Source organism: Macrobrachium rosenbergii, chromosome 48, assembly GCF_040412425.1.
Source record: "Macrobrachium rosenbergii isolate ZJJX-2024 chromosome 48, ASM4041242v1, whole genome shotgun sequence".
Taxonomy (NCBI): domain Eukaryota; kingdom Metazoa; phylum Arthropoda; class Malacostraca; order Decapoda; family Palaemonidae; genus Macrobrachium; species Macrobrachium rosenbergii.
This window is the reverse complement of record NC_089788.1, coordinates 13,598,135-13,625,501: the sequence shown is the minus strand read 5'-3', so window position 1 is coordinate 13,625,501 and position 27,367 is coordinate 13,598,135. Positions and strand designations below refer to the sequence as shown.

Sequence of the window (27,367 nt, the reverse complement as noted above, 5' to 3'; positions counted from 1 at the left end):
GTGGGCCGCACACTGATATTATATTGGCCACAGAAAATCTTGTAATGTTTTAACTTCACCACAGCGAAATCATGTTGGCTGACATCCTACTATAAAATAAAAATTTAATCAAGGTATTTTTTGCACGGTGCCTAGATGATGAAGTGCGACTCCGAACATTACAGTACAAGATGCGTTTACGGGTTTGATGGCTGGAACAAGCTAGCAGTAGTTTAAGTGTTCGTGAACGACCTGTTATTTTCCGAGAGCTGAGGTTCGTTCACCTCACGTCCTTTATTGTTGTTCCTCCCTCGGAAAACTTTTCCATAGCAACTTAGGTATTCATAGCGTTTGTTGCATGAATGGAGAGGAAGGCAGCATTGCAAGCTGTTATTCCTATGCTCTTGAAGGCAACAGAGTGGCTCAATGACACTGCTTGCTTCTTCTGTCTTGGACCGCTTCTTACAGACGGCTTCCCTGCGAATATTTCTTTAGAGTTATTCCTTCAGCAAGTTGTAGTTCCCCACTGACCACTATTCCTTGAAGAACCCATTAATCGCCCATCCCCCTTGCTGAAACATTCGTTCTTGCAGTTGTAATGGTGATAATCATTCTTGGCTGGAGCATTTTCCTTGGCACCAGTGTTCTTAAAAGAGCTTTGGTAGGGCAGGCCAAGTTTTATGTATTCATTTATTTTTACATTGGCAGCAAGTTTTTAGTTTATTACCAGTTTTTCTTCCTTTTCCTTCTGTAACGGGTATTTAGCCTCATCAACTGAAGGTTCCACAGGCTGGGAACCCGTGTTGGTGGTGGTCTTAGCACTGGCACCGATTGGGTGGTACGCTTGTCCACACATATTAGGCTTCTAGTGGCACAAAGGAATGCATTAACAAACTCTGGGTCACTATCAGTGTCATGAGGATGCACTCAATCGTCATCTGTTGCGTCACTGTCACTATAATCGTAACAATAACCTTTTTTCTTTCTTTTTACACTACTATCCATAGCCTTCCCTTTAGGTCTACGTTTTCCTTTTCCCTTCTCATCAGTATCACTGCGTTCCTCTATATGCTCACCTATTATGACATTGCCTTGCTCACCAATAACACTAGCACCAAGATCTTTACCGGAAAATGTTTATAATCATCACTGTCATCATCATCATCTGAAAACCAAACGTCATCCAACATAAATTTACCTTTGCCACAAAGCCACCGAAAGACGGCTTTTCTCCTTTTCAGCTTTTTCTCTCACTAACCGGGGACGGCTCGGCCACATCGAACTCGTCCATCAAATCTACATAGTCTTAACTCTTTAAAATGCCGACGATAATAGCAATTTGCTTATTTACGGAGCAATCACGTGTGTTCACAGACTATCGAGCACTCAGAGTGCTGATTGGCTCTCACGCAACAACAACAAAAGCTCTGATTGGCTGGCCCACCGCCAATAGTAGTCACACTGACAGGAATCCTTTATAACGGCCCCCCAGAAACATGATGCCTATAACATAATAATTAGTCTTGACCGCTGCATGGCATATAAACATTATTTTCGGTGACAGAAATTGACCTTATAGTATGATAATAACAGTATAATTTCCATGAGCTATAACCCCTTTTAGAGAATGATTTAGTCGTTCATAGGCCGAAAGTTAACGATTGATTAGCTTTGTCACGTCTTTGTTGGTTGGTCAAAGTCCAGAGGCCCAAACCGGGCGTCTTTTCCCTTTAAACATCTTCCCAAACCTGAGGCAAAAGTCCAAGAGCGCAAAACCGACATTTTTTAAAACCACGGCCTTGTCATGCATCTGGCACCTTGAAAATTTCCAACCTCGGCCAGGTCAAAGCACCCGGCCCAAGTCACGTCAGAAAACGTTTCGGAACACTCTGGACATTATTTATTTATTTTTAATTTACTAAGATTCAGTCAAGTGAATAATTCGTGAAGTTCTTCATTTAACAAAAATTTCTTTCTGTGGTTCTTTTGGACCTGCATTTTGTAAAAAAAAAAGTTTTCAAATAGTTTTAGCAGGCCTTTATTTCCAAAATGTTCAGTCATTTTAAAATGGAAATTTTCTGGTACATTGGCCCTTAAAATTTGCAAAGCTAAATCTCTCACGTCTTTTTTGATGCTCAGAATTTTTTAAGCCAGCATTCTCTGCTGTGTCTTGGCAAATCATATTTTGGTTTATGATAATTTCAGTGAACAGAATTTAAATAATTTTTTTATAGTTACCTAACTGATCATTGTTACTTTTGTTTATTCTCCTGTTTTTTCTTCCTTTTTGTTACTATATGTTTACAACTATTTGTTTTGTTACTATATGTTTACAACTATTTTCTAATCATACATTACAACTTCTGCAATTAAAATTGTCGTCTTTCTATTCAATTATTATTATTATTGTTATTATTATTATTATTATGTATCCGCTAGGTTCCATAAATTCTCACAGCAAAAGACGTGATCGTTCTAATGGCTGACTTCTCATTACAGGTGTGGTGGCGATCGTGATGCCTCAAGATCGTCCGTGAATAGCCGACACTTCTTCATCTCAATGAAATACGTGACAGCCATTGCCACTCAGACAACACATCCCAAATATAATGGCTTAGATTTAAGTGGCTCTCTCTAGGAAGGATTTCGCATCTATTCATGGCGAATGGACCAACACGGTCCACAGTTTCGTGCAAAGAGAGTGTCGTCGCTTGCAGGTCCCTGATGAGCATCGCTGACACGTTGAGACTCGATTCGTATTCCTTGAACTCAGCAACTGTCCACAGTTCCCACCACTGTCAGGAAGAAGAGATTTCTTGACAGTGCACGACGAAAACTGTTATGTGTATACGTGTTGGTTAAATGTCAAAAACATGATTTTTAAGTTTTAGTTTCTTTTTTTTTATTTTTAACTTGGTGTGTTTGTTCAGGCGTCTCCCTTTTCTTACGTAATCTCATTTGTGCGTCAAAGTGAACCGACACAATGACTGTCACATACACACACGAAGTCGCTGAATGCAGGGGCTTAGGAAACTTTTGGAGGCTGCTTTTCAGGTGAGCTTTTATCGATTGTGTTACTATATATGTTTGATTCACTTTTCCTCTGATTTTTGGTATTATTTATCAATGCCTATAATAAGATGTGTTCTCAAGGAAGAAACCAGATGGCCGCGAGCTTGTTTAACAAACATCCGCGAAATAGAATTTCTGTTTGCGTAAAAAAGAAGCATTACCAAGAGTTGAATAGATTAAAAACTTATACGCAATATATACATATATGTGTGTTTGTGTGAAGTAAATAATTATGTGGAAAAAATAAGTGAGGAAAAGGCTGCATGATAATTATTGTACTTTTAAGTAAGTGGTTAGTATTTCTTCTAGTCAAAATAAACCTTGCTTCGAAGCATATACACCTATTAGAAATGTGTCTATTTACAATTTTCAATCCATTCCTTCTCTTGCTTTAAGTAAACTAAGTCACACACCAAACAAAGAAAAACATGAAAAGCTTTATTGACATCCCATCTTATCAAACAGAACCGCTGTTATTCCAAGATAACTTAGACTAAATGACATACTTCCATTATCCCTTTGTTGGCGGCATTTTGGTTGTTTGGCCTTTATTAGAAGATAATGACCCTCTTGTGCTCTGAAGATGAAGGATTAAGCGTTACTAAAAGAAAAATGGTTGAGAATATATTTCTACTGTTGAGAGTCTCTGCAATTTGCATACTTTCGAAATGATGCAGACTGCCAGCATTCAGTTTGATTTTCCACTTTCATTATGTATGTTCTGAGAAAATTTTATTTGGTTTAAATCAGAACCAATTAGCGTTTGTCTAATATTAAACATTTGTGGCTTAATATTTATTAAAATAAAAAAAACACATTGCATAGGACAAAATTCATGTGTATATATATATATATATATATATATATATATATATATATCTATATATATATATATATATATATATATATATACATACATATATATATATATATATATATATATATATATATATATATATATATATATATATATACATACACACACACACACAAGGTATTCTTATGAGGGCTTAATCATCAACTTTTCAAAAATCCTGCGGAGCAAAGGGAGGATACAGAACGGTCTGTAATTTTACAATCAACATCTGTATATAAAACCCTTCTGGAATAGACAAATCTGCATATATACTACTTGAAAGAACAAAAAGTGTCAAGTTTAGGAGAAAGGAACATCCGCTTTCACCATATTAATTTTTTTTAAATGTGGAAATATGCATCTGGTTCTCCCCCACAAAGCTGTGTATCTAATAAAGAATCCTTTCAGTATTCCTTGAGCAAAATGAAAGTTAGGGGAGAAGTTGCTCAGGGATTAGAACGAGGGACATCAGTCGAAGATTATTTATCCTCAGTGACCCGATGGAGCAATCATGTTTGCCCTTGAGCCTGGCAATCAAAATGCCCTCATTAGTTATAAAGGAGAGAACAGCAATGTAGTAGAACCAAAGATGGAGAAGGCTTAGTCCTACAAGGACGTGGTTGATTTATTTATTATAGTTCTGTTTTCAAATGATTAAAATTCCTCTTGGAAAATCCATCAGCCGTATTTGCTTCTTGGCAACTTTCTGCACAATCCCGGTAATTGATTTGAGAGTGATTTTGTCTCCACTAACTGAATTTGGTAGGTCTGTCAGGATGCACCCTTTCTGCAAAGGTTGGTCATTATTACGGTAACGAGTTTGTTGGCGTGCGATATGCACGCTGGAACCCAGCTCTGCTGTCTCCCATGCCCTCCTGATCCCCTACCCACCCTGCCCTACCCGGGGCGGACAAACAGGTTTGCAGGAGGAGGGTGGATGTCTCCCCTAACCCCCCGTTCCCACACCCCTACTCCGGGCCAGACAAACCGGTTTGCAGGGGGTGGGTGGCTGTGTCATGTCTCCCCTGTTGTCACCCAGGGGATGAAAAACAAGATCCACTCGGATTCTATTATAGATAAAATCGTCCACTAAAAAAAGGACACAAGAAGTGAATTCCAGATCATTTTAGCAGTGAGAAAGAATTGCTAACTAAACTGCAGTTCAAGAATGACTTGCTATATTAACAAATATTTTTTCCCGCAGATGGAGGGGCAGTATATACAAGCTAGTGTGGCCAGATCTGTTAATTTATTCCATGTGTTACTACACTTGTTCCATTATTTATCGCCTGGTGCTGAATGAGGAGCAGAAGAAGTAAGTAGCATTCTTTAGTTATTAACCAGAAGTAAATTATTTCTCAGAATTCTGACTAGGAAAAAGTATGATCAATTTATTAATTCTATGAAAGTATTCAGGAATTATACAATTAAGTGTATTTAGATACAGCTTTTTTAATTATCTTTAATAAAAATATATATCCATTAATGTTCTCATTATTACGGTAACAGTTTTTATTCCAGGCAGAGGCAAAATGTCAAACAGTCTCATTACTTTAAGCTCCGTGGACATTGCATTAAAATTATAGCTCTGAGGTTATGATGATTCACAGTTTCTTGGTTAGAAAACTAGCAGAATTTTTTTAGACATCAAACGTAGATTTCAGAAAGCATTTCACAATTCTTTAAGGCTGCCCAATGATAAAGTTTTAAATACCATATAAAAGGTTTTATCAATTTGGAAAATTTATAAAGTTTACATTTTTTGGGCCTTTAGCAAAAAAAAAATTATTTTAACCTATGAGGCTTCTTTTGATCAACGTTTTCTAAAGAGCCAATAAAAAATAATATTGATTTCACTTCAAGATATCTTTAACGTTCATCCGGCCTTGTCAAAGAAACTTTTGAAGACGCTTCAGACATAATTATTTTTTGCAGAGTCAGAAATTTCAAAATGGTTTTCATCCTTTTCACAACTGCATTTCGGGAATTACTGAATTACAGAATTACATGTTCAAAAAGAAACAGCAGTTTTTATGAAGTGAAATTTACACTATGTGGTAGTGTTGAATCATCCCCTTCTGAGATACTCCTGCTCTAAATGTAACAATATTTTTCTATCACAAACGAATCATTACTGAAAGCTAAAAGTATCATTTCTTTATGATAAGAGTATGGTAGCTCTGAACCTCACCATACAGTGTAACTTCTCCTTTTACACAAAACCAACTTTGCACAAAAACAGGTGCCGCTTTCCATTATGACTCCCGTCGCTTTCAGAATGTCCGGGGATACCAAACACTCAGGCATTAATCCTAAATATAATCCGTTTGCTTCCCGGATCATCAGAAACATTACCATTTAACTCAAAATTGTGTCTGTCTCGACCGCAGGATTTTCGAGATGATCACACTCTACTGCAACCACTACAGCGACCTCATCCCCGTGTCGTTCGTCCTCGGGTTCTACGTCAGCATTGTCATCCAGAGGTGGTGGGCCCAGTACGAGACGCTGCCCTGGCCAGACTCGTTGTCGCTGTTCGTTTCCACCTCTATCCAAGGACAGGTGAGGATTGGTTTCGTGTGGATATTGCTCAGTTATAAGTGGTAGTTATCATTATTATTACGAGCTTGTTGGAACGCGCTACGCGCGCTGGAGCCCGGAGCTTCTGTCTCCCCTACCCTACCGATCCCCTACCTGCCCCACCCCCACCTGGGGCGGACAGACAGGTTTGCAGGAAGATGGTGGATGTCTCCCCTACCTACCCCGCCCCCACCCAGAGCGGACAAACAGGTTTGCAGGAGGAGGGTTGATGCCTCCCCTACCTAACCCTTCCCCATCCCGGGCGGACAAACCAGTTTGCAATGGGTGGGTGGCTGTGTCATGTCTCCCCTACTGTCACCCGGGGGAGGACAAACAAGATTAGATCCTCTCGGATTTTATTACTATACATTACTGTTAAGAAATTCACAATTGCGTGATCAAGCTTTTGTTTATTAAAAATCCACAATTATTTGAATTATATAAACTATATAAATTTTATTATTTGTAAATGATGAAAACAAAGACTTTAGGTGAAAACGTTATTATGAACACTGAGGAGGAACACCGTTCAGGTGTTTGAAAGTCTTTGTTTTTATCTTTTATAAATAACATAGTTTATTTATATAATTGTGGGTTTTTAATATACATTATTATTATTATTATTATTATTATTATTATTATTATTATAACTGCATACTTCAAGTTGAGTTTTAGTACACCTGAGTATGGGGATTTCCGCCTGTGAAGTATTTTATTTAATATTAATTTTTTTAACAATATTGATTAAAAAAATACTAATTGCATCCAAACCTGGGTTCAGTTTGCCTCAACTAATTACTTGTAAAACGTGAGTGACGTGTTATAAGAATTCATTTAGCAATTCTTAGATATTATTATTATTATTATTATTATTATTATTATTATTATTATTATTATTATTATCTAATCGATAAATTTTTGAAGTTGTTAACTTCCTTCAATCATTAACTTATATCTCAATTAGCTTATTTTACCGTAAAGTTTAACGTCTTTATTGAGTATGTCACAACAACTTATCATTAGAACACTGAATTATACTTAATAATAACGTGCCTTACATAACAACTCTCCTTTTAACGATAAACTCAAAGTATTCTTTTATGAAGAAGGGAAAAAGCAATAGTATTCATCGGTTTGTACATCTAAAATTGCCAAGTGTAAATTTTGACATTGAAAATCTAAAGAGCACCAACTTATCATCATTTCATCCATTAACGAACGCGCCAGGATAACAGAGGACGTCTGATGCGTCGTACTATAGTGAGGTACGTCAACTTGGCCTTCACCATCACGCTGACTATGATTACCTCCAGAGCGAAGAAGAGGTTCCCAACGCTGGATCACCTCGTCGAGGCAGGTGAGGGATTGAAATAAGTCTTCAGAGGCGAAGACAATGATTAAAGTATATCTTGGTTCTCCAACTGTGATTATTTTGGTCTAAACATTAGTTTGATCTGCCTTGAAAGTGAGCTGTAGTGATACTCAAACAGATGTAGGCCAAATTTAACATTGCACAAAATTAATATTTACATAAGATAAGTTCTTTTATTGTTATATCTTATCCTCACTTTGTTCTTATGCATTCATTCTTCAGTGGAATGGTGGCATGAAATGATGCAACAGTTTCCTAAGGGTTTCTAATGTACATTCATCTTCCTATTATTTTTCATCTACTTGTCCTCTATCATAATATTTCTCCCTCTATCATAATTAATTGCAGTAAGCATTTTATTATCACAAAGCTTGCTCGAAATAGGTAAATGAAGTGGACAGAAGAGAAATCACCAATGATGACTTAAACAGCCATAAATAAATGGCAACTCTTTGACAAAAGTGCCAGTTCCTGGGACGCTCAATATACTGTTCCATCTAGGCGCATGCTTTTAGTTTAGGCTTTTCTGAAAGGTCTTGATTACAACTGTATTTTGTCTTCCAGAACCTTGGTCTTCATACAAAAAAAAGTTCCATGTTAGTTCCTAAGCCTCTATAACAAAGTTAAAGTTGACTTGTTTAGTTTCATTTTTGGGGTTCTTTTAAGCCCGTGGGGGTAGACAGTTAACAGAGTATAAATAAGTCAAAAGAACAACTATCAGTTATAGTGTAGGTACAAGCAGCAAACTATAGATATACAGTGATATTTTAATCATGAAATTGCTCCGTAATTCTGTTTATCTAAACGATAAACTACAAAACTGGATCTACATTATATATTTGTACAAAGAATTAACGTATCTGTAATACAGATTATTTGGCATACCTCTGTACAAAAGACCAAACATTTATGATGAAATTTAAGCGATTCATTAAAGTAGGTCACTTTATGTAATTCATGGACTGGCATTTGTAAATATGTATTCATCTGCACCTTTCCCTTTGAGGCGAGGTTCCAGAAGGCGTTATCTTTCCGATTCCCAGCTAGCATTTGAGGAGGATTTTTTTTTTGTTTTAGCTCAACACCTTGTCCATCGCGGCTTTGATTCACCACAGTCGACTAACTACCAAGTGCACAATTTACTGCTTTGGTTAAAATAACACATTGGAGTCAGTGGGACGTATCCATGTCACTCCATCCACGCCTAGGTTTCAACTACGTGGCCCAGTATATATATATATATATACATATACATACATACATTATATATATACAGTATATTTACATATATTGTGTTAGATGTTTTCAGCAACGCCCTTTTCCTCCTAGAGGGTGTCACATGTCCTTCTTGTGTCCTAAGTAAAACATCCCCCATCCTTCAGGTCTGATGACGTCGAGCGAGAAGAAGATCTTCGACGGGATGGCCGCCAAGACGAACCACCCGCTGCACTGGCTCCCTCTGGTGTGGGCCGGAAGCGTCGTCGCCAGGGCCAGGAAAGAGAATCGAATCCGGGATGACTTCGCCATGAAGACAATCATCGACGAAATCAACAACTTCCGAGGCAAATGCGGAGGATTGCTCAGCTATGACTGGATCAGCATACCCCTCGTGTACACGCAGGTGAGCGAATTATCTGGTTAGTTAGAGATCAGAGTTCCTTGATCAGATGCAAATGAAGAAGAGTTTTTTCGAGATTCTTGTAAACGAGAAAAAGCGAGAATTTTTCGTCAGTAAATCATAAGATTGTAAATATGTAAAATTAGTCACCAAAACAGCATGAGTTAGTGGAATTTTGAGCTATGAGACTTAATATCACGGACGAAACATTAAAAATTGCGTGGAAGTTAAAGTTACAAGTACAATCCTATCTTTCAAAATTAGGTGAAACTTTAAGTCACAAAACCGTCACAATACTGGAGCAGCGGACATCGTCAAACGATGAAGAATACACAAAGTTACAGCAGTCATAGGCTGATTAATTCAATTAAGTTGCATAGACGGTCAAATGATGAGAAATAATCTGAAATTACAGAAGTATCGTATACATAAAATAGAAGACTAATACTGAGGAATGCACTGAATTGACAAAAATAGTCATGACTGAGAAATGCACACAGGAACTGAACTTTAAGGTGGGTATGTCAAAGCATCGAGTCCATTCATTACCGTGTAAAACAATCGTAGGTGTTCCAGCAAAATATGTTTACGAGAATAGAACCAGAGGTACTTTAAATTCGGCATGAATCACATATTAGAGTAAAGAAAGGTTTTCAAGTATGTCAGTTATTTGAAGAGTGAGAGTGTAAATCAAAATTGAAATTCCACTTCTCAATACAAGGAATTCATTCCGGTATTTCAGTTTTTGTGCCAGCAATTAGGAATAGCTATTCATTTGAATTATTTTGACAGTTCAACAGTGTACTGTGTAGAGTTATTTGATCTTCAGTAACTACGATAATTTTACGGACAGATCTGTGAGGTGTAATAGTGAAATGATGGGCGAGCGAAATTTCCAAAGTTATCTGTTACTGTTTCCAAAAGAATTAACATTTAAACCCTAAAATAAAACAAAAAAGAATGCGCCGAAATTCCTTCGGCGCGTTCATGTTTTCTGGTGCAACGTATAATAATGTATGAACCGCAGCCCATGAAACTTTCAGCCACGGCCCGCTGGTGGCCTGTCCTATAGCGTTGCCAGACGCACGATCATGGCTAACTTTAATCTTAAATAAAATAAAAACTGAGGCTAGAGGGCTGCAATTTGGTATGTTTGATGATTGGAGGGTGGCTGATCAACATACCAATTTGCAACCATCTAGCCTCAGTAGTTTTTAAGAGCTGAGGGCGGACAGAAAAAGTGCGGACAGAAATAGTGCGGACAAAAAAAGTGCGGACGAACAGACAAAGCCATCTCAATAGTTTTCTTTTACAGAAAGCTAAAAAAAAGTGCACTTGGGATGCTAGATTTCCAACCGTCCATGGTTTTAATGACTGTAACTAATTTTTCAAAGGAAAATGGTAAAAAAAAAATGATAAAATTTGTCAAAACAGGGTAGATATTCTGTCGCTCTCCTATGGGAATGCTGAGGAAAATGCCTGTCAGGAAACCAGACGGGTTTTCTTCTGTAATCTCTCTATCGATCTGTTTTACTTTATCGCCTTATTATTTTCGGCTTAAGGAATACTGTTCGTGTTTAAGCTACAAAATATTTATTAAAAATTATAAAACTAAGATGAGCCAAAGTGAGTTCAAAAATTTTCATGTAATCATGATCAGAAGAAGAACGTAAAACTCTCACTCGAAAGTATAATATTCATGTTTGATAACGAGAGAGAGAGAGAGAGAGAGAGAGAGAGAGAGAGAGAGAGAGAGAGAGAGAGGAAAAGAAAAAACAGCCACAGAGAAGCAAAAGGTTTCAAGATGCTCAAGGCTCGTAACCATCTTTCAATGCGCAATAGCGAGTATAATTTACAGAGGGCTGCTTGTTAGTCAAGACCCAGGATAGTGATACTGTTCTTAGAAGCTGCGCCGCCAACTTTATCATAATGACCTTTCCTCTGAACCATTTAATACTAAGCACTGAAATAGCAACCCTGATACCCGGAAGTTTAGAAAGGAGAAACACTCCATCCTCGTTCACAGTAGGTCAGATGTCAAGTTCTTCCCCCCGCCCCCATATCTCTCTCTCTCTCTCTCTCTCTACAAAGCTTGAATTTCAAGAGCAATCTGTAACGGGAATAGAATCAAAGAAATTGGTTATCCGTATCAAAATCTCCCCGTCTGCCTGTCTCTACGTATATGTTAAAGCTAGAACTGAAATAGGAATTCGACACAGGAAAAACTTTAAAGAAGTGTGTTTATTCGTACTGGAAGACTCTCTCTCTCTCTCTCTCTCTCCAGTTTGCGTCAGAGGATATCACATGACTATGGTGTATGATTCCGCGTTAATACCTTTCAACTCCCCGTTGGCATCATGTTTCAGGGTTGTTTCTCACAAGATTGTCTCAAATTCTTTTTTATCATGTTTCAACTTTGATGAATTCTAAGGGTTTCTTAACATTACGGAAGTTCCAGTGTGAACTCCCAGCCTGCTTCGAAAAATATGAAACATTACGTAAGGTATTTGTGGACCGAGCAAGAAGATCGAATTATCTCTGTCAATACGACTCATTGCGTCATACAGATTCAGTGACCCATTGCTCTGGTCTTCTCAGATGTCCGAGTTACTTCGGTTGTCTTCTGTTTACGATTTACGTCTTTTTAATAATCTGATAGAAGACTTGTTAAGGGAAAGTGTTCGTAAAACTCAATACAAGACGTATGAAGGGGAAAAACTAGTAAAATTTTACGGAAGATATCAGTAACGGACAGTAGTTAACAATTCCCTTCGTAATTCATAAGAGAGAGAGAGAGAGAGAGAGAGAGAGAGAGAGAGAGAGAGAGAGAGAGAGAGAGAGAGAGAGAGAGAGAAGCAAGTCATATCCTGGGAGTTTATATTCTGAGCAAAACGATCATAAATGTCTGGGAACCGGATGAGATTCTCCATGTATGCTTAGAATTTATTTATCTTCTAAAGACGAATGGGTGATTCAGAAGACCAGCTTCCGGTATCATGACGGCAAGAAGCCCACGCACACACACACACACACACACAGAGGCTAGTCACAGCAGAGCTTCACGGCATTTGAAAACAATGCTTAAATCAGAGCAGGATAAATTTGTAAAACGGCTGAATGGACGTGAAGGAAATGAAGAAAGATGAAACAGGAAACATTAATAAAACAGTTGCTTAAGAAAATGATGGATGCCAGAGGGACTGTGTGACAGTAAAACAATCCGCCTGATTAACTTCGCGGATGGCAGGTGTATACCTTAGGTTCTCAAGATTCATCTTTTTAGTTAATTGTCTTACATTACCTTTGCTCCTTCACATTATACTCTCTTTCCCTCTCTCTCTTGAATTTCAAGAGCAATATGTAAAGGGAAAAGAATCAACGAAATTGGTTATCTGCATCAAAATCTCCCCGTCGGCCTGTCTCTAATATATGTTAAATCTAGAATTTAAATAGGAATTCGATAAAAGAAAAGCTCCAAAGAAGTATGCTCATCCGTACTAGAAGACTCTCTCTCTCTCTCTCTCTCTCTCTCTCTCTCTCTCTCTCTCTCTCTCTCTCTCTGTGGTAATTTTGCGAGATACTGTTGTCATTACTGCTAAAATTACATTTCTTGGCGTAATAACTTGAGCGATATCTTCGTCTCCACCTTTAATTAAATGATCCACTTATGGTAGAAAATCTTTCTAGGTATGAGAGAGCGGCATGCTCTGAAATAATACCAGAAAATTTTAATTTGATCCTCATAAAAATTCGAAACTTGGGCAATGCATTTTAAATCGTGCGGAAAGCAGTTAATTTGCTGACTAAAGACTCATGGAGAAAATACAATAAATGGCAGAGAGAGAGAGAGAGAGAGAGAGAGAGAGAGAGAGAGAGAGAGAGAGAGAGAGAGAGAGAGAGAGAGAGAACAGATGAAGAGTAACCTAACCTTACTTGACTCAGCTTCTGGAAACCCAGACAAGTACGCCAAACTGAATAAGAAATATGGTGGGAATGAATGATAGCAGGATTTAGACTTAATATTGCACAATAATTTATGACATGAATCGTTACGTCAGTCAGGCAGGTGAAATTCCCCACCGATCTTACGTAAGAGAGAGAGAGAGAGAGAGAGAGAGAGAGAGAGAGAGAGAGAGAGAGAGAGAGAGAGAGAGAGAGAGAGAGGAACCCACGACTGAAACAAGATTGTAGTTTCCCAGAATCTACTGTAAGATTATTTATGTCGATTCCTAATTCTTTATCCAGTTATAGTAGGCTAACAAAATTGAAAGCCAATAGATGTATGCTTAAGAGTAGCGCATTCAGACAAAAAAAAACATTAAAATATATGTTCTGAACTTGTATTTTTGATAATCCAGTTTTTTCATAATCATTTTAGATTATAATTTTAGACATTTCACAATCCTTTTCGTCATTCAGCTACGACACTTGAAAAATTACCATTCTTTCGTAATGTTATGTTCAAACAAATGGACATTCCCGTATTTCATCATTTTTAACATTCCATATTTTTTTCTTACTTTTTCATTCTTTTTTTCAGGTTATGATACATAAAGAAGTTTCTTCTCCAGATTTTGTTCTTTCAGATCCATTTCATCATTTTAGGTGAAGACATCTTAAAAATAGTCAGTTTTCCAGGTTTAATGTTGCAGATTCTTTTAATTATCGCTTCAGTTTACAATACTAGAAAAGGTATTCACTATTCCGAAACTTGATTTTTCACTATCATAAAAACATAAAACCTTTTCCAAATTTCTTTCATAAGTAACTTGGCAACCACACTTCAACATTCCTCTACTCCAGCCCCCAGCATTCCAAATGATTTTCATCACTATTTCAGGCTATGGCATCTGAAAAAACATCACTAACAAAGAAACTCTTTCCATTATCCTTTCGAGCTACACCACTCTATTCTTGAGTCCAAATTCTGATCTTCCAAATTCTGTCTTATCTCGTCGCAGGTCGTAACTCTGGCCGTGTACTCCTTTTTCTTCTCGACCGTCATGGGACGCCAGTTCCTCGATCCTGCCAAGAAGTTCCCGAACCATGACCTTGACTTCTACGTCCCGGTGTTCACCTTCCTTCAGTTCTTCTTCTACATGGGATGGCTGAAAGTGGCCGAGTCGCTCGTCAATCCATTCGGAGAGGACGATGACGATTTCGAAGTTAATTACCTCATCGACAGGAACTTGCAGGTGGGGTTTGTCTTTGATGCTGCCTCTGTTCAGAACTGTATTGTATGTACACACGCTTATATATATATATATATATATATATATATATATATATATATATATATATATATATATATATATATATATATATATATATATATATATGTATATATATGTATGTATATATATAAATGGGCATGCCTCGAGTCTTTTTGATAAGAGGGCCTCAGTTACTCTAGATGCTCGCCCCTACTGAAGAGTAATAACGTGAAGCGCAATTTGACCGTCAATTTAGCCATTTTGAATAAAAACCTGAAATAGCATAATCTAGAACTCATTGATACAGGAGTTATTTAAACATTTCCTGCCGTGAATAAAACTTTAAACGCGCTTTAATAATATAATTCCAAACCTATCAGCACTTAGTACATAATGTCCTCCCGTTTTTAGAATTTTCGTTCCAACATCTTTCCTGTTTTTATGGTCACCATGTTATGTGAAAGTGAACCTCTATTTTTAGACGTTCTCCCACTCTCGAGCAGATCTCCTACATGATTGTGGACGAGATGCACGACGAACATCCTGAGCTGATCCAGGACATCTACTGGGAGGAAGTGTTCCCTGCGGAACTGCCGTACACAGTTGCTGCTGAGCAGTTCCGGCGGGACCCGCCCATGGGCAGCACAGCGAACATGGAGGTACCCGAAGCGGAGCAAGAGTTCTTGCCTATCGTCGACGAAGAGCCTGAAGATGAGGTAAGATGCTGCTGTAGATCATATCCCTGGTGACTTTCCATTCCTCAGATATGAAGTTTTTGGTGCATCAGGCCTTCCGAGGGCACTGGTACCCGGATTGTTGGCCTAAAGATACCTGCTTACACTTGATGTGCGTTGGTACTACATGTCTGACGAGTCTGCTACCTACGCTAATTGGGAAGCTGTTGTCCAAAACACAGCAGTCAGCGCTCGAGGTGCTTGAAGGTGTCAGATAACTATCTTCCCTTTCATCTGTTACCTGGAATTTTTTTAACTTGATTCCTTTCGTCTCCTGCTGCTCCTGTAGCTTACCCTTCTTCTTCTTCCGGATGTATTTCTGGCTGTTCATCACTGTTTTGCTTATCCATTCCCTTAACGGCTGACATTACCTTATTTCAGTTGATCACCATAAAATGTCAATTAATGCACAAGACAAAAGCTGTTGTTACCCGGAATTTGCATGATCCCTTTCGTGTTCTCCTCTTGGGCTGTTCTCTGGACCCAGAGGGAGTTTTCGACCTTCTGTTGTTACCCACACATAATTACTAAGAAAATTCCGTGTATACTACCTTCTAGAAACGTCGAAACCTACTTTATACATAGATCTAGGTACAGTGGGCAGAATTAGTAAGACAGGATCAATCTGGAGAGGTCATGAATCTCATAACAGGTAAGGTTTTGCATTTTCCAGTCAAAGGAAATGTTTACTATTGTGACACCTATTACAACGGTGGCAGAGAAACATATGTAGGGAATATTTAGAATGTGGAAAATTAGAACAAAAACTAAATGAAACCAAGGATATTTAATAGAAAATAATAAACAAACCAAAACGAAACATTCTAAAAAGGAAATAAACTACCAGAACAAACAAAATGACATCACCCATCTTTAGCTTTCAATGGATGGAAAAGAAATAAGAAAATGAAATGAGTTTAGTGACCTAGTACGGTCTAATTTGAGGCGTTCTAGTAGTCATTTTTATGACAAGAACAAAAACGTTCCAAGGCCAGGAACAAAAGGAGAACTAGGACTTACATCGCAAGTAAATTTCAATTCAACATAACCCAAACCGTCGTACATTGGTATTAATACATAGACTGATTAGGAAGGTAGCCTAATGACTTCATTTAATCTATTGATAGCAAGGGTTAAAAAAAAAAGTGAGTCCTAGCTATGAAAAAGGTTGGATTAAAACTGTACCGATATGAAAGAAGAAAAAATCAGCTTTTTGCAAAGTCGCAAGCCCGTGTTCGTCAATAGATTTAGTTTTCTCTTTCAATTCGTAAGTATTTTGTAGGTTAAGTGTTTGCCATAGCTGGCAATCTTATGATATTTCCCTAAATTTCTTTTCTTAGCTCTGCTTCCCCGTTTTGATAGCTTTTTTTCACCTTTGCTTTAAAGTGCCCCAGTTCCCCGTCGATATCTAATTTTTTTTCTTTTTACAGTTTATAGTTTGGTAATGAAGTATCCGGTGTTTTTGTAGCTATGGTTTGGTATATATCTCTCTTTGCCCCCACCATTCACTTAATTTTTATTGAAATACACACATACATAAAGATGGATACATAGGTAAACGCATGCTAACAGCCCACATTAGTGTATTAACATAAGCAAGTACATATCCCTGTATTATTCACATAAAGTACGGCGTAACTGTTATGGCCACCTAACGTTGAAACGTTCCAATTTCAGGACGAAGAGAAGGGCACCACGAACGTCTTCAAGAAAATCGGCTCCCTTCTCTCCCTCGGGTCCTCGCATAACTCCGGAAGGAAAAATTCCTTTATATCCTTCTTCCAGGGACGGATGTTCAGGGCTGACAATAGGACCCCCGAAGGTAAGGATATTCATATAGATGGAAGGGTGAGGATTAATTTACCGTTTTCAGTGTGTGATTATAAGCCATAACTCTGTGTTATTCCTTAGAACATAAATTAATTACAATATCAAGGAGTTTATCGAGAACACACTCACATCTGTGGATCAAGAAAAGTTGGAGTTTGACAGGTGTTCCAAAAAGGCAAGTGGCAGAACCAGTTGATCGCCCCCTGCTACGAATTTAGACTGAGATAACGGATTCAATCGTCCTTCATTTGCTTGACCGTCTATAACATATCAGAAAAAGTAGCTTATGGTGTCTGATCCAGAGGTTTTGAAAGTCGCTCACTATTTCTGTCTTAGATTTATTTTTGAAATTGATATTCATTATTTGAAACAGCTTAAAACTGTGAAACCTCATGAAAGTTCATTTACCTGTATGCACTGAATAAATCGGCATTTGTCATATTGGTTAAACATACTCCAATATACCTTTTCTTTTTTCTTCTTTATTAATTTGCTAGTGTAATTAAGGCTTTCATTATTGATTTTACATTTGATATATACAACAACGTTACAAATCAAATAATCGAGTTACCCGCCGCATTTTGAAACTGTCCGAGCACCCACCTTCCTCTGGGAATTTGATTAACGGAGTCGAAAGAGCATTAGATAATCGACTCAGATAATGAAAATATAAACTGGAATTACACTTTCCAGCTCTCGGTATAGAATTAACCAGAAGTATTTATTTCTTGCAACTTCTCCCGTAGATCCACAGTTAACCAAACCCCTCCCCAGTTCACCATCACTCTCCAGCCTCGAAAAGAGAGAAGGTTAGTCCTACTACAGCATTTCGAGCACCTCCCTGCACGTTTCCTCGGACTAGCCGTTGCAAAGGCACATCACGACTACTACTACTACTGAAGTACCTTCTTCAGCACTCACGGGAATGTTCCGGTTTTCATATTAAGCTGTTTTCGTGCCAGAACGGACTCTTGCTCCTCAAACAGCTCTCTTGGGGGGCTCTGTCGAATTGGATGTTGGGAAGAGGGAAGCTTCAAGAGGCTGATAAGAAAAATATATCGACTCAATCCTTTTTTCTTTTCGTCGCTTCTCCTCTTTCCTCTTCGTCCTCTGCATTTCATCTTCTCGTTTAATCTTTCTCTGTTGGGTTACAAGGCATCGTTAATTGATCTCACCATTCAGCATGTGGCCCTAGAAGCCTTGGGAAACATATCTTGGTAAAGGATATGGCAGTCTCAGGTCACGGGTTGGGAATTTATGGCAAAAGAGAATAAAAAAAAGACATTAGGGTGCACAAGAAACAGGAAGATATGAAGCGACGATGGTGTCTTTCGGCAAAAGGGGTTCTTTATGAAAATGGGACGAGCATGAAAGACTAGAAATGCATGAGTCTTGAGATCACTCTTGGTGAAGGATATGACAATTTCGATAAACGAATAAAAGGTAACAAAAGAACAGCAGACATGGTAAAGATTCTAATGAGTTTTACAAATATGGCGAACTAAGAAGAGAGGCGAGCCATGAAAGAACAATATCTTAATTATTAATGTAATTTTACGGAATGAAGCTAAAGAAAAATTGAAAGGAAAGTAAGGTGACACAAAATTCAGTTTTTTTTATAAAGAAAAACTTAACAAAAGCAAGAAAGATAAAATGGAGAAGGGAGGGAAATATAAGTTTTTGTTAAAGAAATTACGAAATTACTGACAGGTTCAACAAGTAGAGTAACCTAGCATGACAACACCAGAAGTGAACTGGTATCATAAACGAAGCGAAGGGAATTATAATCAAGATCCGAGATAATTTGTGTGGTCATTAACTTACAGAAAAAATAAACAAATGAGTAATTAAACTTATTTAAAAGAATTTACAATGTAGTGCCACTCTCTAACGGACCCTCCTTCCACAGGTAGCATGCTCTCTGTTCGACGGTCGTCGCGACCCAGAGGTCTCAATCGCTCTGCTTCCAGAGTTTCTACTGTAAGTACCGAGAAATTCGGATATACGGTTCCTTCATTCTTACAAAAAAAAAAAAAAAAAAACGCACACACAGATAAGGGACTTAAACATTGTCCAGAGCATAATGGTAATGTCTTGCAGATCTTTCATATGATGTTTTTCTTTAAAAATAGGAACGGACTTGACTTCATATTTTACTCAACACTATTGGAACGCACTTACCAATGGGCTGATTTGATGTTATTGAGAATAGGTATTTATTGATGAAATAAAATATACATTCAGAGATAGATTTATGCAGTTATATATATATATATATATATATATATATATATATATATATATATATATATACACATATATATATACTTGCAAACGATTTTAAAGTATTCAATGACCTTGATTTTTTACTATGAACAACCTTTAGGGAACAGAACACTTGTTTGAAAATTGCTGAATGAAACGACTTGTTCAGCTTTCTGTTAACCCATTTTGTTTTTATCTGTTCTTAGCTTATTAGACACCCTCCTCTCTAGGCTTATATTTATCCTGTATTCATCAGACTGCCTTGTGTCTTTTGCCATAAGACAATACCGTCAAAGAATGTTATCATTAGATTTTCATTAAATTTAACAGAATGTCTTTTGAATACCACCCTTGGCTATTTCCTAAATTCATTAGATTGCCTCAGGATAATAAAATGAACTGACGCAAATGTACATCTTTCCAGGGAAGCGACATCTTCCACATGTCTGAGGAATCATTGCACACGGTGGGAGGTTTACGCTCACGGCCAATATCAGTCATCAAGGAGGGCAAAAACAGCCCCATCTTGAACACGAGGGAAGGCAAGAACAGCCCCAACCCTCACTTCAGAGATATTAAAAACAGTCCCAACGCCACCCCGAGAGAGGGCAAGAACAGCCCCAACATACTCTTCCGAAGGCAGCCTTCGATGCAAGATGACGACGGGCCGATCCTCATCAAGATCAAACGTCGAGATGCCGAAGGTGAGGTGACGGAGGGCGCCGTTTTCACGCGTGTCAGATATTGCTCTTTAATGGGTGGTTGTTAACATGTTGTTCTTAGTACTAGTCCTGCGATACTTTGAAAGTTTCTTCATAAACATTGTATATAGAAATGAACTGTATATGAGATGTTATATGATCATGACAGAATGAACAGGATATTTGATCCCTCTTGTGAAAAAATGTCAGCCCTTCCACATACGATCAAGGATATCACTATCGAACTTCATTCCTCCCAAAGACAAACCCGTAGACCGCAAGGTGGGCATCATGGAGCGAGAACTATTCATTGCTGAGGACGAGGAGGAACCCAAAGAGGAAACGAAGGACTTGAAACCCAGTGACCCGAAACCAAAGGAGCCAAATCTGAGTCCTCCGGAGTCGATACCGCCGTCTGCGTCGACAGACAGACTTCCGTCAAATTATAAAACACAGGTAAGGGGAATCCCTGTAAGGAATTGGTGCCGTCAGTGCACCTCATGCGGTGCACTGTACGCATTACTCAAGATCCTCCGCAGTGTCCCTTCGTCCCCTAGCTGTAACCCCTTTCATTCTTTTTACTGTTCCTCCGTTCATAATCTCTTTCTTCTATCATACTTTCCACCCTCACCTAACAACTGTTTCATGGTGCAACTGCGAGGTTTTCCTCCTGTTACACTTTTCAAACCTTTTTACTGTCAAATTCAGTCTCAGCGCTGAATGACCTCAAAGGTCCCAGCGCCTGTCCCTTGGCCAAAATTCTATATACTACCTCTTCTCAGGTAAGGGGACACCTGTTGTCTGTAGTTTCATATGCGGGAATTGCATCATGTGAAAAACCTACCTCACGTTGTTGATGTACAAGCTAACGAAAAATCACTAATGTTTCGTCAGGTATTTAGGCGAACCTCACATACGATAGGCCAATTTCTTTAACAAGTTGTTTATACAAATTACTAGAGAAAATGGTAGATGCTCGACTAACATGGCACATTCGAGAAAATAAAATTTTGACTCCCACTCAGTTCGGGTCACAATGTAACAGATCTACATTGGATTCTCTAACTTAGAAGACCACATACGAAGAGGATTTGAACGAAAACGAAATACTATAGTTGTCGTTTTTGACGCTGAAAAGGCATATGATACTGCATGGAGATATGCAATATTAAAAACGTTACATAAAAACAGCATCCGTGGACATTACCCAGGTTTATCCTAAACTTTTTTTACAAAACGCACTTTTCAACTGAGAATTGATGATGTACTGTCAAGTACATTTCCACTTGAAAATGGTGTTCCACAAGAAAGCGTCTTTAGTGGCACACTGTTTACTTTAGCAATAAATGACATCAGTAATAATCTACCTAAATTAGAATTAAAAGTAATTTTTATATGGATGATTACTATTCAGCATCTCGTTTACAACATGCAAAGCGAATCATTTATAAAACTATAATAAAAATAGATGAGCGGGCCGCATCTGTAGGCTTTAAATTATCCATACAAAAGACTCGAGCAGTAATGTTTTATAAAAATAAAAAGTGGAAAAAAAGGTAGAGAAATAGATTTAAAAATCAGAAACCATAGTATACCAATTACCCAAACAGCAAAATTTTTGGGATTAGTATTTGATACTCATTTGAACTGGAAAGCCCACATAACATACGTGAAATCTAAATGTAAATGAGCATTAAATATAATTAGAAAACTATCAAACACTACTTGGAGAGCTGATAGATATACCCTTACTTTACTGTATAAAGCAACAGTGTTGTCTATCATTGACTATGGAAGTGAAATATATGGCTCAGCATCAGACGCAACGCTGAAAACGTTAGACCCCGTTCGTAACGATGGCCTTAGAATATGTTCAGGAACCTTTAGATCATCACCGCTGTCTCTCCATAAAGAGTGTGTAACAATGAGGAGTGTCTTGAGAATTCAGACAAGTGATCATCCAACCAAAAAATTATTTGAATTAAGAGATGCATTTATAAACAATCACTCACCACCTTTCCCTCTTAGAGCTAGAAGACTGTTTGAGTCGTTGAATATAAATGTGCAATTGCCTTCAATAGTAAAATTAACCTCCTCCTTGGACTATGCATGAAATAAGAATTTGCACACACTTAAAACATTTATCAAAAACTTACTCTTATACCCCAGAACACCATAGACAACATAAGATAGAGCATATAAGCCGAAAAGGTCCACATTACGCAATGTACATAGACGTATCCAGATCAGAGTATGGAGTGGGATACGCTGCAGTATCCCAAGATAAAATTTATCAATTCTCTCTACCTGATAATGCCTCGGTATTTACAGCTGAGTTATGCGCAACAGCACCAGCCATAAAAATAATTAAAGAAACCTCACGTAATAATTTTGTAATTTTTAGCGACTCTAGAAGTGCCATTGAAGCCATTCAGAGTTACAAACCAAAAAATAACATTGTACAACATATAAAGTTATTACCCCATAAGTTATAATAATGGGAAAAATGTAGAAATATGTTGGATCCCTGCCCATGTAGGGGTCAAAGGATATGAAGTCTGATAAAACAGCTAAAGAAGCAGCCCGTATGACACGATCTAATGTAAGTATCCCGGTTGACGATTATATAACACATATAAAAGTAGGCATTATAAACAAATGGCAAAATAAATGGTATGAAGAACCTGTAAATAATAAGTTGAAGCAAATAAAACCTGGAGTTAAAAATGGAGTTCATCATACGAAAGAGAGAGACATGCGCAAGTAATTCTAACACGTGTCTCCGAATAGGTCATATTCGTCTGACGCGTGGACACTTTTAATGAGCAGCCCACATGAACCCGCTCCCGAATGCTCAGAGTGCAAAGTGATAATAAGAGTTAAACACGTGTTATGCGAATGTCCAAAATATAACCAACATCGGCTATCAACTTTAGGAAATGGATCGGTCGGCGAAATTTTATTAGTCTGCAACATTTTCAATTGATCCAATTTTAATATTCATGAGGAAGCGTAAATTAATTTATAAATTATAAAAAGTAATTTATGAAAATACAAAAACCCACTGGGCAACTATATAAAAAATCCGAATTTTAAAAATGTTAAGTTATTCTGATTTTTATCATTACTCAGTTTTATTTATTTTATTTTTATGGTGCTGATGGAAACTTGAGTAAATGTATTTAATGTGTGCATGTGTTCTAGTGTGGAAGCATATGCCTTTTTGCATATTTTTAACATTTCATTAATCATTTAGTCCGAGTGCTTAGCCTATGGCTTAGACCTGGGACTCCATTTCATTTTAATCCTTGGGGCCAGCCCTATGAAAGCTGTTAATCAGCTCAGTGGTATGGTTAAACTATTTTAATAATAATAACATTACATACGATCAACCTTTCCTAAGCTGTGTACAACCGTTCACTGACTCATTCAATCGATACCATCACCTCTTACCGTATTTAACTGAATTTAACAAGGATATACAAGTCAGTGTATTGATTGCAAACTGACTTGTATTTCCTCGTCAATTGTCTGTTTAATACAGTAAGAGGCAATGGTATCGACTGATTGAGTCAGTGAATGGTTGTATTTAGCTTAGGAAAGGTTGTTTATATACAAGCAATTCGCCTTTAAATATCTGACGAAACACGCATGATTTTTAACTTCTTGCAATCAACACATCAGTCATTTAGTGTCTCATGAAATAGCGTGATTTCCTCTCATTCAAGCAAGTATTTATTTTTTTCGTTTTTGCCCTGAATCAGTATCATGCACCTTGAAGAAAACTGAAGGAACGTTATCAGTGGTCGTAACTCGATGAATTAAAAGCTATGTGCTTTATGTCACGGAGTGGAAACTGTTTAACGTAAATTGCAATTAACTAATAAATCAGTCAGTAGCAGTGACAGGACATGGTTGTCAGAGCAAGAAAACTTGCCTGAAATCTTCCAGAGTAGTTCATTGATTTCAGTTTTTTCCTTATGTATCAAACCTTCAGAGAGCAGAACATCCACCGCATTTGGACACTAGACCTGTTGGTGACCGAAGATTACTTGGGTCTGATGTGTTACTCATTGAAACGCAAATCCCTAAAAGCTCCGGTAATGAGTTCAACAAGTTCAGTCTAATTAGTTTTTCACTTTCTGCTCGAGAGGCACAACATTTTCCAAATATCTTGTTTCTTGAAAGAGGAAAGTACTTGCTGAAAAAGCAAAAGATCAAGTAAGGTGGTGTAAGAAAACTGAAACTCTCAACTCCCCCCCCCCGATAAACATTTTGAAATTTAGGAGTCTCCTACAAAACACCGCAAAACGTTAATTGCTCGTCAGTTATGCATTATTTAAAAGACAAGCCATAATCAAACAAAAAATACTTCCTCTATTTAAGCTGGCCTTGTGCCAACACGGATCTTGCTCCTGGGCAGCCCGTAACAAGTAAATAAAACAGAGAATATTAACTGAATTAGCCACACACTTCAGTTAGTTGTCAAGAGTTTCAGAATAATTCTTCTGTTTTCCCCACAGATATCAACAGCAAGCGGATGGAGCGGATTATCTCGCGATAATCTGAGTGAACTAGTGAGCAGCCCCAGCCAGTGCTCCATCCGAACAAACATCTTTGAAGCAGGAAGCGCAATCAACATGGGTAAGTTATGGTGATCAAAACAAGTTTCCGAAGCTTTCAGGATGTCAACACTGTCAATTTACAAAAAAGAAAACATTTGTCAGCCTATCTTGGTCATAACCAGCCGAGAACTGAAATCGCTAAAACTTACTAATGATGTTGATGTTGTCACAGATTAAGTTCTGCACAATGCATGAATGGCGAGGTTGTTTTACTTTTTTTTTTTTATTTACAGCAAACGACTAAATTCCTGCATTACTCCTGAAGTGAACTGTTTCTTTAAGGCTCAAAGCTATTAAGCATTTGACCTCTGTGGATTTGAAATACGTCTTATCCATCTAATTCTTTTAGTACCATTCTGCCAGTGGGAACTCTTGTTCCTTGCAAAGCGCGTCGTTCAACAGTTCTGTTGCTGTCTTTGTTGGATTAACCAAGTTTTACAGTAGCATAAGGTGTTGATCCCTTTGGGCTCAGAGCTGTAACCATTCCTTTGTCGACATTTGCCAAGTTGTTTTGATAATGATGTAGCTGCCTTACGCCCTTTCAGGATTTTAGAATATTTCTCTGGAAGAGGAAGGGGGGGGGGTGATGTTTGGATGATAGTTCTCAGTGCATGATTGCTTTTGTTGAAGAGAGTGCTTTGGATTATCTTAGAAAGAGACCTGCCAACCTCATTGAAGATATTGCTACTACTACTACTACTGTTATTATTATTATTATTATTATTATTATTATTATTATTATTATTATTATTATTACAGAAACCCTTAGACTTGCTAAGCAATTACCACAGAACTGAATGCCTATGAGTGAAAAGGAGACGAAAATTACTGCATATGAAATATAATATGTACAATAAAGCATGAAGAGAAACAGTTGTTAAATCGAAAATGAATTTGTATATGCACGCATAACGAACTGATATATGAATATGAACGAGACTGTGTGAAATGACATCAACTGCTCTCCTGAAACACCCAAATCAGTGCAATAAAAAATCACATATTTTTTTCCTCATTTCCTATTTAGGTGAGGATGAAGAAGACGAAGCATCGAAGCCACTTATGAGTCCCAAGTATGAGAACAACGAGGAGCGCGATACTATAATTTGTAAGTGTTTTTCCATATGAATATTCTCATTATTTATGTTTAATTATTTTTATATGAATGCTAAGATTTTTGTTATTTTTTTCGGTAGTGTCATCTATAAAAATCACTATTGATAAAATATTATTAAATGAATAAGAGATATTAAGTATCATTTGAAAACTATTATCTATGAAGTCCTTTTTTGATAAGAATACTGTTGATTTTAAGGTAGCCTAATTTTATGTACTTAGGAAATAAATCATATTAGTTGTCAGTCCTTCCGCAGTGAGTACTCTTTATAAAGTAAGTCTGACAAGAATGTATACTTTTTTTTTTTTTTTTTAACCAGGGCAATGTTGTTAAATCTATTTTTTTTTTATACAATTTTTCCTGCATTACTCCTGAAGTGAACTGTTTCGTAAAGGCTCAAAACTATTAAGGATTTGGCTTCTGTGGATTTGAAATACGTCTGATCCATCTAATTCTTTTAGTATCATTCTGCCAGTGGGAACTCTTGTCCCTTGCAAAGCACGTAGTTGAACAGTTCTATTGCTGTCTTTGTTGGATTAACCAAGTTTTACATTAGCATAGGGTGTTGATCCCTTTGGGCTCAGAGCTGTAACCAGCAGCCCTGGTCATTTTACAACTAGAAATTATTTGCCGTTCATTATTTTCAATAGCTTTGGGTTATTTTTTTTTTTATCTTTCCATTCCTTGTGATTACCTCTAATTATGTTCGAATGTTATCACTCATGAGATTTTAGCTCTGCTCCCTTAAGATTCGTATCGATATCTGTGAGTCGCAATAATGCAGTAGCTTTAAACTGTTTCTTTTTAAATTGCTACAGACGATAAGGCGAGGTTATTATCTGTTTCCGTATGTAAACTCCAAAACCATTATGTAATTAATCAAGGGATTAGATGTACATCAATAATTGTTGTTTCTATCTTGTTTCAGAGACTATTTTCCAAGGCTCACCGCAAGCAGGTGTCTGCAAGCAGCACCAGAAACGCTTTCATCAGCGAAAGCAACTCAGGAGAGTCTTGTAACAAAAGATATTTTATGTTTAAAAGATATATTATCTCTAAAAGATATTTTATCTCCAAGATGTTTTATCTTTCACGAGTAAGTGGTGTAACCAGATGTTCATCAGTGTCATATTTGTGCATTGTATTCAAGAATGAATTATATATATATATATATATATATATATATATATATATATATATATATATATATATATATATATATATATATATATATATATATTTTGATATTTTGTAATTAGTACTTACGATAGAGTGATGGTCTTTATACTGTGACACGTGCTGCTTGATCAAGTCTTCGAAATGGTATACCTCATGTTGCAAAATAAATTGCAACGCATATCTTAAAATGTTATGTTTCATAGCACGTATTGCAGAGCGTCACGTA

The 27,367-nt window shown here is 37.3% G+C and overlaps 2 protein-coding genes across 3 annotated transcripts in view; one reads left to right on the top strand and one right to left on the bottom strand.

Moving 5' to 3' along the window:
- The window catches only part of stas (Transmembrane protein stas), a 157,752-nt gene extending 156,437 nt beyond the window's left edge, over positions 1–1,315 (bottom strand). The window contains exon 1 of one of the 2 annotated variants that reach the window (XM_067091385.1): positions 1,178–1,315. The gene's annotated coding sequence lies outside the window, so the exon portion shown is untranslated. The other variant, XM_067091384.1, reaches the window with a different exon arrangement.
- LOC136831276 (bestrophin-4-like) overlaps positions 1–27,039 on the top strand; it is a 92,129-nt gene extending 65,090 nt beyond the window's left edge. Inside the window, exons 2-15 of the mRNA XM_067091379.1 lie at positions 2,479–3,033; positions 5,112–5,222; positions 6,298–6,469; positions 7,715–7,844; positions 9,242–9,480; positions 14,439–14,672; positions 15,194–15,406; positions 17,102–17,246; positions 19,164–19,234; positions 19,944–20,223; positions 20,483–20,676; positions 24,744–24,864; positions 25,873–25,953; positions 26,891–27,039. Coding sequence (XP_066947480.1) covers positions 2,963–3,033; positions 5,112–5,222; positions 6,298–6,469; positions 7,715–7,844; positions 9,242–9,480; positions 14,439–14,672; positions 15,194–15,406; positions 17,102–17,246; positions 19,164–19,234; positions 19,944–20,223; positions 20,483–20,676; positions 24,744–24,864; positions 25,873–25,953; positions 26,891–26,892 — 2,064 coding nt within the window. The 5' untranslated portion in view covers positions 2,479–2,962 and the 3' untranslated portion in view covers positions 26,893–27,039. The remainder of the gene's footprint in view (positions 1–2,478; positions 3,034–5,111; positions 5,223–6,297; positions 6,470–7,714; positions 7,845–9,241; positions 9,481–14,438; positions 14,673–15,193; positions 15,407–17,101; positions 17,247–19,163; positions 19,235–19,943; positions 20,224–20,482; positions 20,677–24,743; positions 24,865–25,872; positions 25,954–26,890) is intronic.
- The last annotated feature ends 328 nt before the right edge of the window (positions 27,040–27,367 follow it).